At 40.3% G+C, this 15,802-nt stretch overlaps 1 protein-coding gene across 9 annotated transcripts in view; it reads left to right on the top strand.

Moving 5' to 3' along the window:
• The window catches only part of HORMAD1 (HORMA domain containing 1), a 95,310-nt gene extending 80,593 nt beyond the window's left edge, over positions 1–14,717 (top strand). For 8 of the 9 annotated variants that reach the window (XM_085860745.1, XM_085860734.1, XM_085860714.1 and 5 more), the window contains 2 exons: positions 1,271–1,378; positions 14,384–14,717. In XM_085860745.1, coding sequence (XP_085716871.1) covers positions 1,271–1,378; positions 14,384–14,488 — 213 coding nt within the window. In that variant the 3' untranslated portion in view covers positions 14,489–14,717. The remainder of the gene's footprint in view (positions 1–1,270; positions 1,379–14,383) is intronic. The other variant, XM_085860712.1, reaches the window with a different exon arrangement.
• Positions 14,718–15,802: the final 1,085 nt, after the last annotated feature.

Genomic DNA, 15,802 nt, shown 5'->3' with positions numbered 1-15,802 from the left:
ATGGATTGAGATGAAACTTGGTGGACAGATTGGGTGTCTGGCAAGGACGAATTGATTCGATTTTGGTGAAGATACGAATCTGGATCTTTGGTGAAGAATTATTTAATTTCTAAAGTGATTCTTCACCATTGAAAGATAGGGCCTAAAACAATATAGTATTGTATATGTAGCATGATATTTAACCTCTGCCATCGAAGATGGACGGAGGTTACTGTTTTCACCCCTGTCTGTTTGTTTGTTTGTTTGTTTGTGAATAGCATTACAGAAAAACTCCTGGACGGATTTCGACGAAACTTGGTGGGGGGATTAGGTATGGTCCAAGGATCATGCCATTAGATTTTGGACTTGGTCCAAAAAAAAAAAACTTCGAAAATTGTGCAACTTTTTTTCAAAAAAAAATTTCGATTTTATTTGAAAAATATTTGAATTTTTTTTTGCATTTCTACATGTTTTAAGTGATTTCCAACCCCCCACCCCCCCAAAAAAAATTGTTAGAGAAAAAAAAAAACAACAAATTTTGCAACTTTTTTTGAAAAAAATTTCGATATTTTTTTTTTTTTTGGCATTTCTACATGCGCGTCGATCTAGTTTAGTTTATTCAATCGTGGTTCAGTAGAGTCTGATCCGTTTTGACCGACAATGAATAGGATATCAGGTTCACTTAAGTGACCCAGCAGTATTGGCAGCGGAGGTTTTGCACTCTACCGAGTGCTCCCCCTCTAGTTCAAAAATGTAATGAGCCCAATGTTCTCGTGGATTAGGTATTGCATGGTAGAAGTATGCTCTCTCCAGAGTGCCCTTCAAGTTTTTAATATGAAATAGGCAATGCCGAGAAACGAACGAAAAACAGTGTGTTAGAAAGTTTCTTCTTCTTCATTTTGGTTCTGGTATCAGCTCGAGCATGCTTTAAACAAACTAATTTTTTTTATCTCCAGTTTGTTATCTTCATTGTCTTTATTGGTTTCTAATCCACAAAATATATCAGTAAATGGAAATTTCTTTTCCTTTTATTTTACCCAATAGACCCAAACACAGTGGGTTATTGGGTTTCTTCTCCTCTTCTTCTTCTTCTTCTTCGTTTTGTGTCTGGTATCGGCTCAAGTTTACGTTTAATGCAAACAAATTTTTACCTCCCAAACATTAATTGAGCCCTGTAGGGGATATGCATTTCAAAGCATTTTTTACTCTTGTTTACTTAGAACCTTGCTTCTGTGCTCACTTTCTTTCTGAAACTCTGGCACTCTTCCATTTATACTCCTCTTCCCCCCAGAAGCCTACTTCTAAAAAACGGATGCTGAATGATGAAAAAAGAATCATTGTTTCTCGTGGAAAAAGCATGGTAACTCGGAAAATGAAAAAGTCCAATGAAATAGACGAGGTAAGTTTGTTTTTTTTAATTCTCTATAATAAGCTTGAGTTGTGTTGTAATTACCTAAATGCTGAAATGTTTCTTTATGATATAAGCATCAAAATGCATGTTTGTACAGTTTAAAGAAACTAAGAGTTTTTTTTTGTAAATTCTGCTCAACCTACCCCTTAATTCACATCCTCATCCTTTAATTTAACCAATATATACCCTCCTTTCTCATCCCCACCTCAACACTTCCTTTTAGAGTTTAGCCTATGGGATGTAGTTGGAAAATCACTCGAAAAAGTGATTTTCCTGCTCTCCCCAAAGGTAATCGTTGAAATTCTCACAGAAAGATCAGTTGGATGTACTGTACTTCACAATATTCCAATTGTTCCCTCTTGCAAAACTTACACCCTTGGGAGTCATTCTGCCTTAAAACTGAATGCAATAATGTGGGGGCAAGTTTACCCATTGTAAAATCATATGAAAATCATCCTCATTGAATTTGCTCTCAATTTATATCAAGCTTCAACCAACTCTTAATAGTATTCATGTAAATTTGTTGTTTCGGCTTTGCTCGGCAACACATTAAAAAAAATTACATATATATATATATATATATATATATATATATATATATATATATATAAATATCAAAAAATATAGTTAGTTACCAAGTGTAGTTGTTTGTTTGTGTTCATTTTCAAGTTTCTGATAGAGTGCTCACCAAGTGCCTTAAGCAGTCAAGAAAGCACTCCATTCAAAATCGTTGAAAAGAAACAGCTGGCTTGGCAAGCACTAGCGAGCTGCTTGGTAACTGAACGCACTCCTGGACATCTCGACAGCATACAGTACATACAAAACGCTGACAAAAGGACAGTAGATTTTATATATTAATCATGACTATATTTGTTGTTATGAAAACGTACCTCCTTCAGTTTTATAAAGTACACAAACTCAGAGGTGATGTTGAGTGTATGAAAGTGGACATGTACATAATAAATATCTCTCAGGAATTTATCTGGTGGCCTCCCAATTAATTAATTACGAAGACAGGTATTTCATGACCATGCCAATTTTAATGTTTATTTTCTTCACATCATATGTGTATTACATGTCCATCAGTTTGTTTCTAAGCTTTCAAAAGTTGGGTGAAAACCAAAAGTTTTTTTCTTTCATGAAAGACCATGATTTTCTTTCCTCTGCATTATGAGATCATACCTTCATTGGGTGGTGTATATTAGACCATTGCCGCGATCGCTGCGAACAAAACATGCATTACCATGTTTGACTTGGAATCAAAATGTACCTTTGTTTCCTCAAAACAGTACCTTTATTTATTGATAAAAGACATGTTTTTCAGTCTTCAAATGTACATCAGAGGCCGTTGAACAATCTCAACTATGTGGAGTGAAAAATATGGCGGAGATTTCTGGGTGGCTGGAGGGAAAGGCATGGGCAGTACTAATGGGTAGTGCTTGTGAAGCTGTAAGAGAAGGGGAAGGCATGGCCTGTAGAATGGGCAGGGTTTATGACCCACCCACAGACCCACATACCCATGCACCCACCCACAGACAAAAACTCAGCTTTATTGATTAGACTAGCAAATGCAACCAGTCACTTCACTGATGGGAATGTTAAAGGGGGTGGTGGGGGTGGCGGAGAAAGAGGGAGGGAGGAGAGGAGAGAGGACTCCTACAGCTCCACGAGAAGCAAAATTGCCTTGATCAATATCCTAGTTAACAGAGCACAGAGGATTTGTTCACCTTGTAATCTTCCTACTGAAATTGACAAAATCATGAATATACTCAGTGAGAATGGTTATCCTGAGCAGAGAGTTAAGAGATACATACACAAGTTTCTAAACATGACAAAAGATCGGAAGATTGGTCCAGACAAATGTCCAGTCTATATCAGGATGCCCGAGAAAGGGCATTCATCACGAAGGTTTGAAGTACAAATCAAACATATTGTGTCCAACACGTTTCTGGCTGTGCAACCCCGAGTAATCTTTACCTCTCGCCGTTTGCTGACGTCAGTCAACAAGGATGTGCTACCCACCTCACAAACCAGCAATGTTATTTATGAGTTTAAGTGCCGATGTGAAGCTCGGTACGTGGGCCGCACAACACTAAGATTGGCTGATTGGATCAAACAGCACATCCCCTTGGCGATTCGAAGAAAGATTGTGAGGGTTAGAACACAACCAGTGCGAGCATGTATCTATCAGAAATATCCAGCAACCACCGGCCACTGTACCTCCTTCATCTGTCATTGCACAGCACCTGGTTACCAACCAAATTTGTGCAGACCAGTACAATGCAGATATGTTCGGGATATTGAGTCGAGGTCGGAGCTCGTTTCATTTACGTATGTTGGAAGCAAACTTCATCCTCACCACCGATCCAATATTATGTCGTCAAAAGGAATTTGTACGATCTCTGTGTCTCTTTCAGCATGGAAAGATCAAGGGAAAGTATGGTAACAAATGGTGAATGGACCTTAGGGGAAAACCCATTCCCCTCTCTCCAGGATGTGGTTGCAAACGTCAATCATCGACGAACTCTGCTCCAGCCAATGGGAGCTCGAGGTGAAGATAATGAGCCGACCAATGGGCGTTTGCATTAACCGTGACATCATTACAGTTGAACAAATCAGCGTCTACCTCATTGAAACCTGCGTATAAAGCACACGCATTCACTTCCTCCTTCACTTGCTGCGATTTTTACCCTGAAGAGTGCAGCACAAAAAGCTTCGGTCACTATTCTGTCATGTTTGTTTGTATCCATATTAAAGTTCTGTAGTACGAAAAATCTGTATATATATATATATATATATATATATATATATATATATATATATATATATATATATATATATATATATATATATATATATATGTGTGTGTGTGAAGCTATTTCTAACCACTGACTGACTCACTGACTGATATTTACAATCGGTACCTCCCAAGTGATGTGGAAAGCTGAAGCATCCGCAAATTAAAATATATATAAATGAAAAAAATGCAGGTGAGTGACCCGAGACAATGGGGAAGCACGGTAATTTTGTGTGCCGATGGACATCGAAGCTGATATACCAGGAAAAAAAAAAATCACTGAACCGTCGACAAGCATTCATAAATGAAAATGTAAACAAATGAAAATAAATAAGTGAAAACAAAAAGAAAAACCAAATGCAGGTGAGCGACATGAGACAATGGGGAAGCACGGTTCGTATGCTAACTACACAATGTGCAAGCATACCCCGCTCGTATATACAGGGTGGTGCAGAGCCAACTGACACATTTCGATATGTGATAATTTTTTCAACAGCAAGAGAGAGATGAAATGAAACACATGAGATTCATGTTCAAAGCTTGCAATTTTATTATTTATTGTAGATTACATCAGGAAGGTGGCATGCCTGAAAAAAATGAAAAACAAAAATTAAAATGGCACCAAATCCTCTCCTGAGCATGTAGCCACACCCCCTAAGTCCCACCCAGAGAGACGAGAGTGGTCTGAAATGTGTCAGTCGACTCTGCACCACCCAGTGTATCTGTAGCCATATATATATATATATATATATATATATATATATATATATATATATATATATATATATATATATATATATGTATATTTTTTGTTACGGTGCCAGGCGTCAGCCAGCAACCGACTGCTCTGAACGGAGCCGCAAGTCGAGTCGGCCCGACCGATCGACCGGAATATAGATCGCCGCCCGGATAAGTCCGAGTCGACGGGTCCTTGTACAAGAACCGAAATACGCCAATGGGCAGATCACGTGGGTAGGGTCGATTGCCAATCTTCAATGTACCTAAATACCCACGTGATCCAACTACCGGGGTATTCCACCCTCGACGGAACTCGTACGGAACAAACCGCAGAGGCGAGCCTTCCCGTGCGCGATTCCGAGCGGCTTAATCGCCGAGAACCATCGGTCCAAATGTCCCCTTTTTACGGCAAACCAACGGCTTTCTAACTCCCAACACAAAAAATGCTCAGTCAATGAAAGAATCGACGCGACGAGCTGAAAACATTCAACAATTGGGGTGTTTGTTAATAATAATGGGGAACTAGGGAAGCACGTAAGAGCAGAACTATTCCAACTATATGAAATGCAATGCAAAGATTTACAGCACACAAAGCACTTAACAATATCCTACTTATTAGACGGGCCCACAGACACACGTACGTACACACACACACCCCCAGGAAATGGTGGCTGAGGCCTTTAATAATGAGCTCCAGCTCAGAGGACAGATGAGCTGAAACCCAGAACCTATCTCGAACCTCTCCACCTCGTGTGGTCTTCAAGTTGTTCGGACCCAGGCTCCAGCGAGAGTGAGCTGGATCCAATCGCCGTGAGCCGCGATCCTTCCCGAGCTCCCGCGAATCCTCCCGCACTTCTCAACACGTACTGGTGAGACGAGGCGCCGTCGATGCGTCGCTTCCCCGAGGAACCACCTCCAAGAAGAGGTCGATGAGTCGCACCAAGCCGGGAACCAAACGGAGAACAAAGAAGAAGAGGAAGAAGAAGAAGAAGAAGAAGAAGAAGAGGAAAAGAGGAAGAAGAGGAAGAAGAGGAAGAAGAAGAAGAAGCCACCATTCGCAGCTCGAGCCGAGCAACCGGCTCAACTTTCTTCCAAGCAAAGCAGCTCTCCAAAAAGCCTACCGAACCAAGCAGGACCCGAAGCTCTGCTGAACAATTCCTCTGCAGAAGCAAAAAGCTTCCGTAGGCCTCAACCCTAACCCAAGCCAAACAGCACCCAAAGGTCTGCTGAACGACGTCCCTCAACTCCCAACACGAACAAAAGAAATGATCCCCTCTTTATCCTCCTCCGCCGCCCCCTTCCCCTGCGTCCGGCGTGACTCATGCCCTCGTGATCCATCCCCTGCTCAACCACGGGTGGGAGGGAGTTGTTGACGTCATAAATCACGGGACGGCAGAGCTCTTCTTCCTCTTCGCAGAAGAGGGGGAGGGACGTCTCCATTGTTCGCTACCTAACTATTAAATCGATCCGCAGCGCATCTAATCGATTTCTGAACAATTAAACAATGGAAAGTGAGCTATCTAGGGAACAAGCACTTATCGACATAGCTGACTAAAGGAACCTGTATGTTGTGTGCAATCGAATTCCAAATTCGTAACTATATATATATATATATATATATATATATATATATATATATATACATATACATATATATATATATATATATATATATATATATATATATATATATATATATATATATATATATATATATATATATATATATTTATATATATACATACATATATATATATATATATATATATATATATATATATATATATATATATATATACATATACATATATGTTCTTACAAAGATCAGTGCATGCTGCAGATTCTGGACAATAAAATGTACATGTATCATTGTGAACAGCATACGTTGACATCAATAATTAAAAAAAATACTAAACGGACTTAAAAAAAAAAAAAATGCATGCCCTCTGGCTATGATCACTGAAGTCACTTTTATTTTCGAAGCCATCAACTGAGCCAGCAACATTGCAGCAACTCTCTCAACTGCACTTACACAGATCAGTGCATGCAATATCAGTTTCTCGGCATGTACTCTTTGCTGCGTCTGTGCATTTACTCCGCTTACATCTACCAGAGTAATGTGTAAGTTCCAAAATGCTCTCTGAAGCTCGATGAAGGCTTGTACAATCTATTGTCAGTTGCCCTTCTTCCATTTGCCAACTATGTGCTGCAGGTGATGGGGTGCGATGGCATCTGTTCAAGTGAAATGCTCTGATGAAAACAATGCTCTTTTTCCTCACTCTACAAGTTTGATTGAAACATGTGGGTATTTGTCTGTGAAAAACATGGATTCCTCCTGGAGAAATGGTTCTTGCCATAGGCACAAGGTGATGAAAGATGAAGTCTCTCAGGTTGATAAATTTTCCATGGCCTTGTGGTTTCTTCAGATCCAGCTGTTGGATCATGGCAATGCCATCGATGATGAAGACACTTCTTTGTGCTATTTTTTTGGTTGAACTTTCACAAAATGATTCCAGAGAATGAAGGAGATTGGCTTCGTTTGTCTGAACAACACAGAGTTGGCTAAATAAAACCTGCTGTTGACTTTATGATTAAGGTGGCTGGCTTAAGATCGTAGGGTCTTGAGTTCAATCCCCTGTTGCCATTAAATTAACACTCGTTGGGTTGACTCAGCCTGTCATCCTTCTGAGATTGGCAAAATTAGTTCCAGCTTCCTGGTAACAGGGGATGTGCATCAGTAGCACAGCTGCACCCCCAGAAAATGATGCAGCCAAGCAGGCACAGGCTGCATCCAAATAAATACAGACTTGTCTGGTAGAAAACGACAGAAGCAAAGAGTCCAAACAGGATGTCATCTTTACTTTAAGATCAATCTTCCAAACCTTTGTAATAACAACTAACCTAGCAAATAGATTCGTCCTTCTTACGGGTGGCCTGTTCCCACCAACTGCAGTCCTCAGTTTTACATGTGCTGGTGTACACCTTCAACTTTAACTTCATCATCTTGGAAAATCGGTCAACTTCCCCCTGTTGTTGTTGCCTGTGGCAGACACACTCACAGAATATATTCAATCCAATTGGTCTGGCCATCTAAAAATCTGAAGCAACCCCACATGTGGCAACAACTCCTAAAGAGATCTGAACAAGTCCCTCTTCCTCATACTCAATGGATTGAGCAGACTGCAGATGACTTATTTGATGGCTGAAATGTCATGTCAGTCAGGTTTCTTTCTACCTGGAAACAGATCTGCATGTTTGTCAGTCATTTGACCCTTTCTTGCTATTGCTTCACATTGATAAGTGATAGCAGCCCTCTTATGATGTGATGATTTCCAGTGCCTATAGAAAGTCTACACCCCCTTTCAAAATTTTCACCTTTTGTTGCTTTATAACCTGGAATTAAATTGCTTTAAATCAGACTTTCCACTTTCATTTACATATCGCAACCCACAACTTCCAAGTGAAAAACAAATTTCAGAAAATTAATTAAAAATACAAAACTAGAATATCTTCGTTGGATAAGTGTCCACCCCCATTATAATAGCAATTTGTAAATTAGCTCAGGTGTGACCAATCACCTTCAAAAATCACAAACCAAGTTAAGTGGCCTGCACATGTGTTAAATTGTAGTGATTCTGATTATTTCAGAATAAAATCAGCTGTTCCTGTCGGTTTCCTCTGCTGGGTAGTGCATTTCACAGCAAAGACTCAACCACAATCCCAAAGGAGCTTTCAAAAGGGTTCCGGGACAAAGTTGTGGAAAGGCACAGATCAGCGGATGGGTATAAAAATATTTCAAAGACCTTGAATATCCCTTGAAGCATGGTCAAGACAATCATTAAGAAGTGGAAGATGTATGGTCCCACCAAGACCCTGCCGAGATGAGGCGTCCCTCCAAACTGGATGACCATGCAAGGAGGAGACTGATCAGAGACCAAGAGGTGAATGGCAACTTTGATAGAGCTACATGCCTTTATGGCAAAGAATGGTCACTTTGTGCATGTGAGAACAATATCCCAAGCACTTCACAAGTCAGGCCTGTATGGTGGGGTAATAAGAAGGAAGCCATTACTCAAAAAAGCTCACCTTGAGTCCCATTTGAAGTGTGCAAAAATCCATTGTGGAGATTCAGAAGTCATGTGGCAATAGATTTTGTGGTCTGATGAAACAAAGATGAAACTTTTTGGCTTAAATGCAAAACGTTACATTTGGCACAAGCCCAACACAGCACATTACCCAAAGAACACCATCCCTGCTGTGAAGCATGGTGGTGGCAGCATCATGTTAAAGGGATGTTTCTTATCAGCAGGGACGGGACACTTGTCAGGATAGAAGCGAAAATACCGAAAAATCCTTGAGGAAAACCTGCTGCCCTCTGCAAGAAAGCTGAAATTGGGACGGAAGTTCACCTTTTAGCATGACAACAACCTGAAGCACACAGCCAAAGCTACACTGGAGTGGCTAAGGAACAAAAAGATAAATGTCCTTGAGTAGTCCAGTCAGATCCCTGACCTAAATCCAATCGAAAATCTGTGGCATGACTTGAAGATTGCTGTCCATCAACGCTCCCCACACAACTTGACTGAGCTTGAACAGTTTTGTACAAAAGAATGGACAAATATTGCCAATGAAGGTGTGCAAAGTTGGTAGAGAACTATCCCAACAGACTGACAGCTGTAATTACTATCAAAAGTGCTTACACCAAGCATTAACTCAGAGGGGTGGACACTAATCTAACCAGGATATTCTAGTTTTGTATTTTTAATTAATTTTCTGAAATTTGTGGAATTTGTTTTTCACTTGGAAGTTGTGGGGTACAATGTGTAAATAAAAGTGGAAAAAGTCTGATTTAATGCAATTTAATTCCAGGTTATAAGGCAACAAAAGGTGAAAAATTTGAAAGGCGATGTAGACTTTATATAAGCACTGTATACATGTTTAACATTCCTTTTTTGTTGGTGAAACTGACCATGCAGCTTTTCACCTTTGGGTCTCCAGTTGCCATTTTCTCCACCAGAAGCATCCACTCCCTATGAGAGCGGCCAGGGGGAGGGGGAAGGTCATGTTATTATCCTTTGTTGGTTCGCGGGTGCTGACGCCAGCAGTGACCACTATTTTCGTTGTGTCTGTGTGTCTGTCTGTCTGTTTGTGACTCTCCAGAGCATAGCTCCATGACGTTTGATGCGATCTTGATGAAACTTGGACACAAGCTAGATATCATGGTCTAGTTGTGTCTTTTTGTATGAGGGGCGTCCCACGCCCACTTGAACTTTTTATTATTTTTAATTTTTTTTTTCGCAATTTCATTTCCTAGAAGCTGTGCGTAATGTGCATAAGTACAACATCTAAAAAAAATCCGATTTGATTTGGTCAATTTTTAACGGAAGAGATAGGTTTTTATGGTAGGGTTTCCTCAAAAGCTTCCACCAACTCAATTGTACCTATCGTGGTATTGTTCAATAATGCCCGCGAACCATCGTCGCCTCCCGGCTTGTATTCTTGTCAACTATTAGTATTTTTATTACTGCGATAACCTGTGAACCTCGAAAGAGATTTTGACCAAACCTGGTACAGGTATGTACTATGATGCAAAGATGAAATGATATGATTTTGGGGTCAAAGCTCACGTGAGCATTTTCTGAGCGTGGTCGATTTTCGTTAGTGATTTTTATCAAACTTGGTAAAAAGGTGTATTATGATGCAAAGATGAAACGATTCGATTTTGGAATCAAATGGTCAAAGGTCAGGCAACCTTTAGCTGAAAGTAGCAGATTTTCATAACCATGATAACTTGTGAACTTCTGAAGAGATTTTCTGAGGAGTTTGGCTGCTCAGCGCCTGGTCCACCAACCTCCCCCCTTCCTCCTCCTCACCCCTGCTCATGCAGCACTGTGTTTCTCCGTGCGTTTAACAAGTGATCTTATCTTCCATCCCATGATCTTTATTTCCGTTTGTCAAAGTTGCGAATTTGGAATCAGAAAAAGCATCCACCCCACCCCTCAGAGCTTCATACCCCCCCTTTCTGCATCCCTCCTCACCCCACCCTCTCAATGATTCCCCCTCACCCAACCTCTAAAACCTCCACACACACACACACACACACACACACACACACACACACACACACACACACACACACACACACACACACACACACACACACACAATCCTTCTCCTGCACCCTTCACACACAAAAACCTACCCCCACCACACTAAAACCATCACCTGCACTCCCAACACTCAAACCTTCCCCCACACCCCACACACTCAAACCTTCCCTCGCACCCCACCCCCACAAAGCCCCCCAAATCTGGCACCATCCTGTTGCCTCCCCCCCTCCACATATCTCTAACTGTGTGGACCTCAAACCTCCGAGGTCTCCGATCTAACTTGACAGATCTCTCAATCCAGGCCACTGCTGATAAGCCAGACATAACCTATTTAACAGAATCCTTCCTCCCACAGGACATCCCCGACTCCTTAATGTCTCTCCCCAGTTGTGTCCTCTGATTTGACTGGCTTGAATCATGCCCTGGCGGCAGAGTTGCACTTTACATCAGGAACTCGATTTCTCATTCCCCTTGTACTGATCTTATACTTCTCAACCCTCAGGAGTACCTCTGGCTGCGACTCCCCCTCCACTACCTCCTCTTGTTCTTCTGTGTGTTGTACCATCATCCTAACAGTGATGACTCCATCTACATTTCTTTCTCAGAAAATGTGGAAGAACTTTTAACCACTCATCCAAACTCCCTTTCTCATATGTGGCGATCTCAATTGTCTCCATGCAACTTGGCTGGGTGTTGGTATCCCTCTCACCAGCCATGGCACTTCAGAAAATAACTTCTGTGACTACATGGGACTGACTCAATCTGTGAACTTTCCAACCTGGATTTCTCCCAATGACAAATCCTCCCTTCTCCTTCTTGACTTGGTGATGACTAACTTTCCCACAAATGTCTCCTGCTCTACCTCCGCTACAAATGGTTCATCCGATCATTTGCATGTGAAAGTCAACATCTCTGACTATTCTCAGAGAGCGACGTCAATGCCGGCGAGTCTGGCATTTCACTCAAGTAGATTGGCAGAGATGTTGATTGGTCTGATGTTACCTCAGTCTTAGAGTTCTTCCACAGAAACCTGCTCTCTCTCTCATACACAGATTCATTCCATCTCATCTTTAATTATCCTTCCCTTCTTCTCACCCATGGCACACTGAATCATATAGTGAGGTAGTTGCTTTGAAACAACTTGCCTTCTCTTCATGGAAGGCTAATATGACTGAAGACAATCTCAGTGCATTCCAAAAAGTCTGCAACAAATGCATGTCCGCTCTCAGGAGAGCCAGAAAACAACATTTGTCCAACCTCAAGAATGAACTTTCAAACTCATCTCCTCCTCCAAAACCTGTTGACACCTTGTTAAGTCTGTCTCGGGTGTATGCTCCCCTTCCATCCCTTCCCTATCTTCAAATGGCATCACAGCTGACTCTGCTCATAAGAAGGCTGAATACCTCAAGCCTGTGTTTCTTCCAAATCTTGTGTCCCCAACCCCTCACTCTTGGTACCCATCCCACCCTGTCGCACCCATCTGCTCCTGGACTCAGTGTCTTTTGCAACTGAGAAGGTGGAGAAGGTTCTTTCAACCCTCGACTCAAACTCTGCTTCTGGACCAGATGGCATCAGCTCACGTTTCCTAAAAACGTCTCTGCTGGTCTTGCACGTCCTCTCTCAACCCTTTTCATCCAGTCATTTGAGTTTGGTCATCTTCCATCTGTTTGGAAATTCACTTGCATCACTGCATTAAATCAAGAAGGTGCCAAAACGGATCCCCTTAACGAAGCAAGGCAATCTCAGTGCATTCTAAAATGTCCACAACAAGTGTGTGTCCACTCTCAGGCGACCCATAAAACATCTTCCAGCAACATCAAAGCTGAACCTTCAAACCTGTTTCCTTCCTCAAAGACCTGGTGATGCCTTGTTATGTCTGTCTCTGGAGTGTGCTCTCCCTCCATCCATTCCCTCTTTTCAAATGGCGCCACAACCGATTCCGCTTGTGAAAAGCCAAATGTCTCAATTCTGTGTTTGCTTCCAAATCTTGGTCCAAATCTTGGTCCTCACTCTCTGTACCCACCCTAACCAGTCATACCCAACTGCTTCTGGATTCCATGTCTTTTCACCTAAGATGATGCAGAAGTTTCTGGCAACCTTTGACTTCTGGTTCCGGTTCTTGAGCTATGGCAGTGTTCTTCAGGGTCTCTGCTGACTTTTGCAAAGATAAGTTTCCTGGTCGTTTTTTTTGTTGTTACCGTTATTTTGTTATCTGTGTTTATTATGCGTTTGTAGTTCAGTTTTGTTTTTAAACTTGTGCTCATTTGTGAGTATTCATTGGACTTTTCATATCAAGTTCCTTGAGGCCTAATCATTTCCCAGTTTGTGTGCACGATTGTATATATTTATTGTATTTGCTACTTATTACCTTCCGTTTTTTATTTGAACTACAATTCCTCCCAACTATACCTACTGTTTCATGTCTTAAAATATAAAAAAAGTAAAATAAAATAAAGTATCTTTTCTCTTCTCACCTTAACCCTCCCGTAACCATGTGACTTCCTCTTCTTCCAATCCTACTTTGATCGTGAAGGTGTAAACCATACACCTTTAAGTCTTTCCTTCACCGAATCTTACGTAATCTTTTTTTTTAAGGGTCTTTCAAAATGTTTCAACATCCTCTTTCAACTGTGTGGTTCTCTGTATTCTATCATTCATGACTCTTCTTCTTTTTCTTCTTCTTCCTCTTCATATTAGTATTGTTCTTCAAAAGCCTGCTTTCAATTCGGTCTTTCTTTCATCCCATATACAAAAAGTCCAACTGTTACAATGTTTCTTTCTCCATTCTCTTAATTCACCTTTATTGCACCCTTCCTCTAACATCTTTAAACATATCTCTGACTTCCCATCTCCTTAAATCTTCCTCCTCCTAACTCCTCCCCTGTTATACATATATATATATATATATATATATATATATATATATATATATATATATATATATATATATATATATATATATATACATACATACATACATAAATACATATAAAAAAGTATATATGTATGACCATGTAATCTTTGTTTGACAGTTGCCGGGCCAAGGCCTCTGGGTTGGAGGTGACGCTTTGGTGTAGGACTATGTCCAATGGGGATTGGGGGAGTGCTCATCACACTCCACATCTTTCGAGATATATATATATATATATATATATATATATATATATATATATATATATATATATATATATATATATATATATATATATATATATATATATATATATATATATATATAAAAATATAATATTCGAGAGATTTTAAAGTCGAGAGGAATTATATTCTATTTTAATTTTCATCACTGTTTCTGTCATTATTCCTGATGTTTGTATTTTTTTTATATTATAGATCTATGAATTTCCTGTCTCCAACAGTCAAGAGGATGGGCCAGCAATGAAAAGATTTAAAAACAGTGAACCCAATGATAATTATGCAGTTGATCCCTGCATGTGAGAGGCAACTTACAAAGATATTTTGAATTTTCTTGATTGTATTGCACATTTACTGGGATTTTGAAAACATAAAAGTGTTTTCCATTTTGTAGTTAATCTTACTGTTGTGTGGTTATTCTGTGTGAAGATGCAAAGCATTTTTCCTGTGCCATTTTTTGTTAACTGAAACCTGGAGAGCAGTTTGTTTTCATGTACTTCCTCTTTGTTCCTTAAAAACCAATGAAAGCCTACTGTTTTCAGTCTGATTCTTTTTTTATGCTGTCGTTAATCACACACAATACAAATCCAATTGATCTTTACAGCTATCAGGTGTTATTTCGCAAGGTTGAAAGGATGATTTGCCATGTCCAACTATTAGGCACTATCTCCCAAATTAGGCAGTATCTCCTAAACAACTTACCTTTCCCTGCAGTTGCTCTCACCAATTTGGCTCTGTCGTCTATATAGTAGGCCGTGCCTGGCCTAATAGCATCCTTCCTGTGTTCACGGTCTTTGTAAGGAATCTCATATTTATGATACTTTGGCTAACCAGCTGTGTCGAGAAGGTTTGTAACTTTGTGTGTGTAGTTTACCACAGTTAAATAGGTTTATATTTGTAATCCTGGAATTCCTCCAACAGGTAAACTGTACATGGTGTGTTCTGCCCCGCGGTTTGAGAGACTTAATAGTATTATACGCTAGTATTATCAACTTATAGTTGTTTGTCCGTGCTCCGTCATTTTTTGTCCGAGGACCAAGGAAATGTACACACATGCGCGCGCGCACACACACACACACACACACACACACACACACACACACACACACACACACACACACACACACACACACACACACACACACACACACACACACACACACACACACACACACACACACACACACACACACACAGTTTTACCTCGGGTGTACTTGCACCCCATTAATAAAACAGTCTGTATCTCTATGTCTTGAAGAAATGGGCATAAAATGAACAGGTAGTTGTGAAAAGTCAGTCAAGCTACCTATGGTCAGTGCTGTCTTTGACTTCAGACACACTCATTGCAGATCAGACTAGAAAACAATATCATAAAGATACATAATCAAAAAGATGGTACTTTCTGAAATATTCAACGATATATGTGCTTGGGGACAGGATGAAGGTTAAAGAAAAATCCAACTTTTCTTCTCAAATTCTTCAAAAAATAATTTTGCCAAAAACACTATGACACTCACTGATGAACGTTTGATGAAGGTCCATTCGGCCATCTCTGAAAAAATGGTCACGCACAAATCGTGACTTACATATACACATGCACAATTGTGATTTATATAC

This window comes from Eptatretus burgeri, chromosome 2, assembly GCF_056783735.1.
Source record: "Eptatretus burgeri isolate ZD-2024b chromosome 2, Ebu_testis_v1, whole genome shotgun sequence".
Taxonomy (NCBI): domain Eukaryota; kingdom Metazoa; phylum Chordata; class Myxini; order Myxiniformes; family Myxinidae; genus Eptatretus; species Eptatretus burgeri.
The sequence above is the reverse complement of the archived record's forward strand: the minus strand, read 5'-3'. Positions and strand labels throughout refer to the sequence as shown.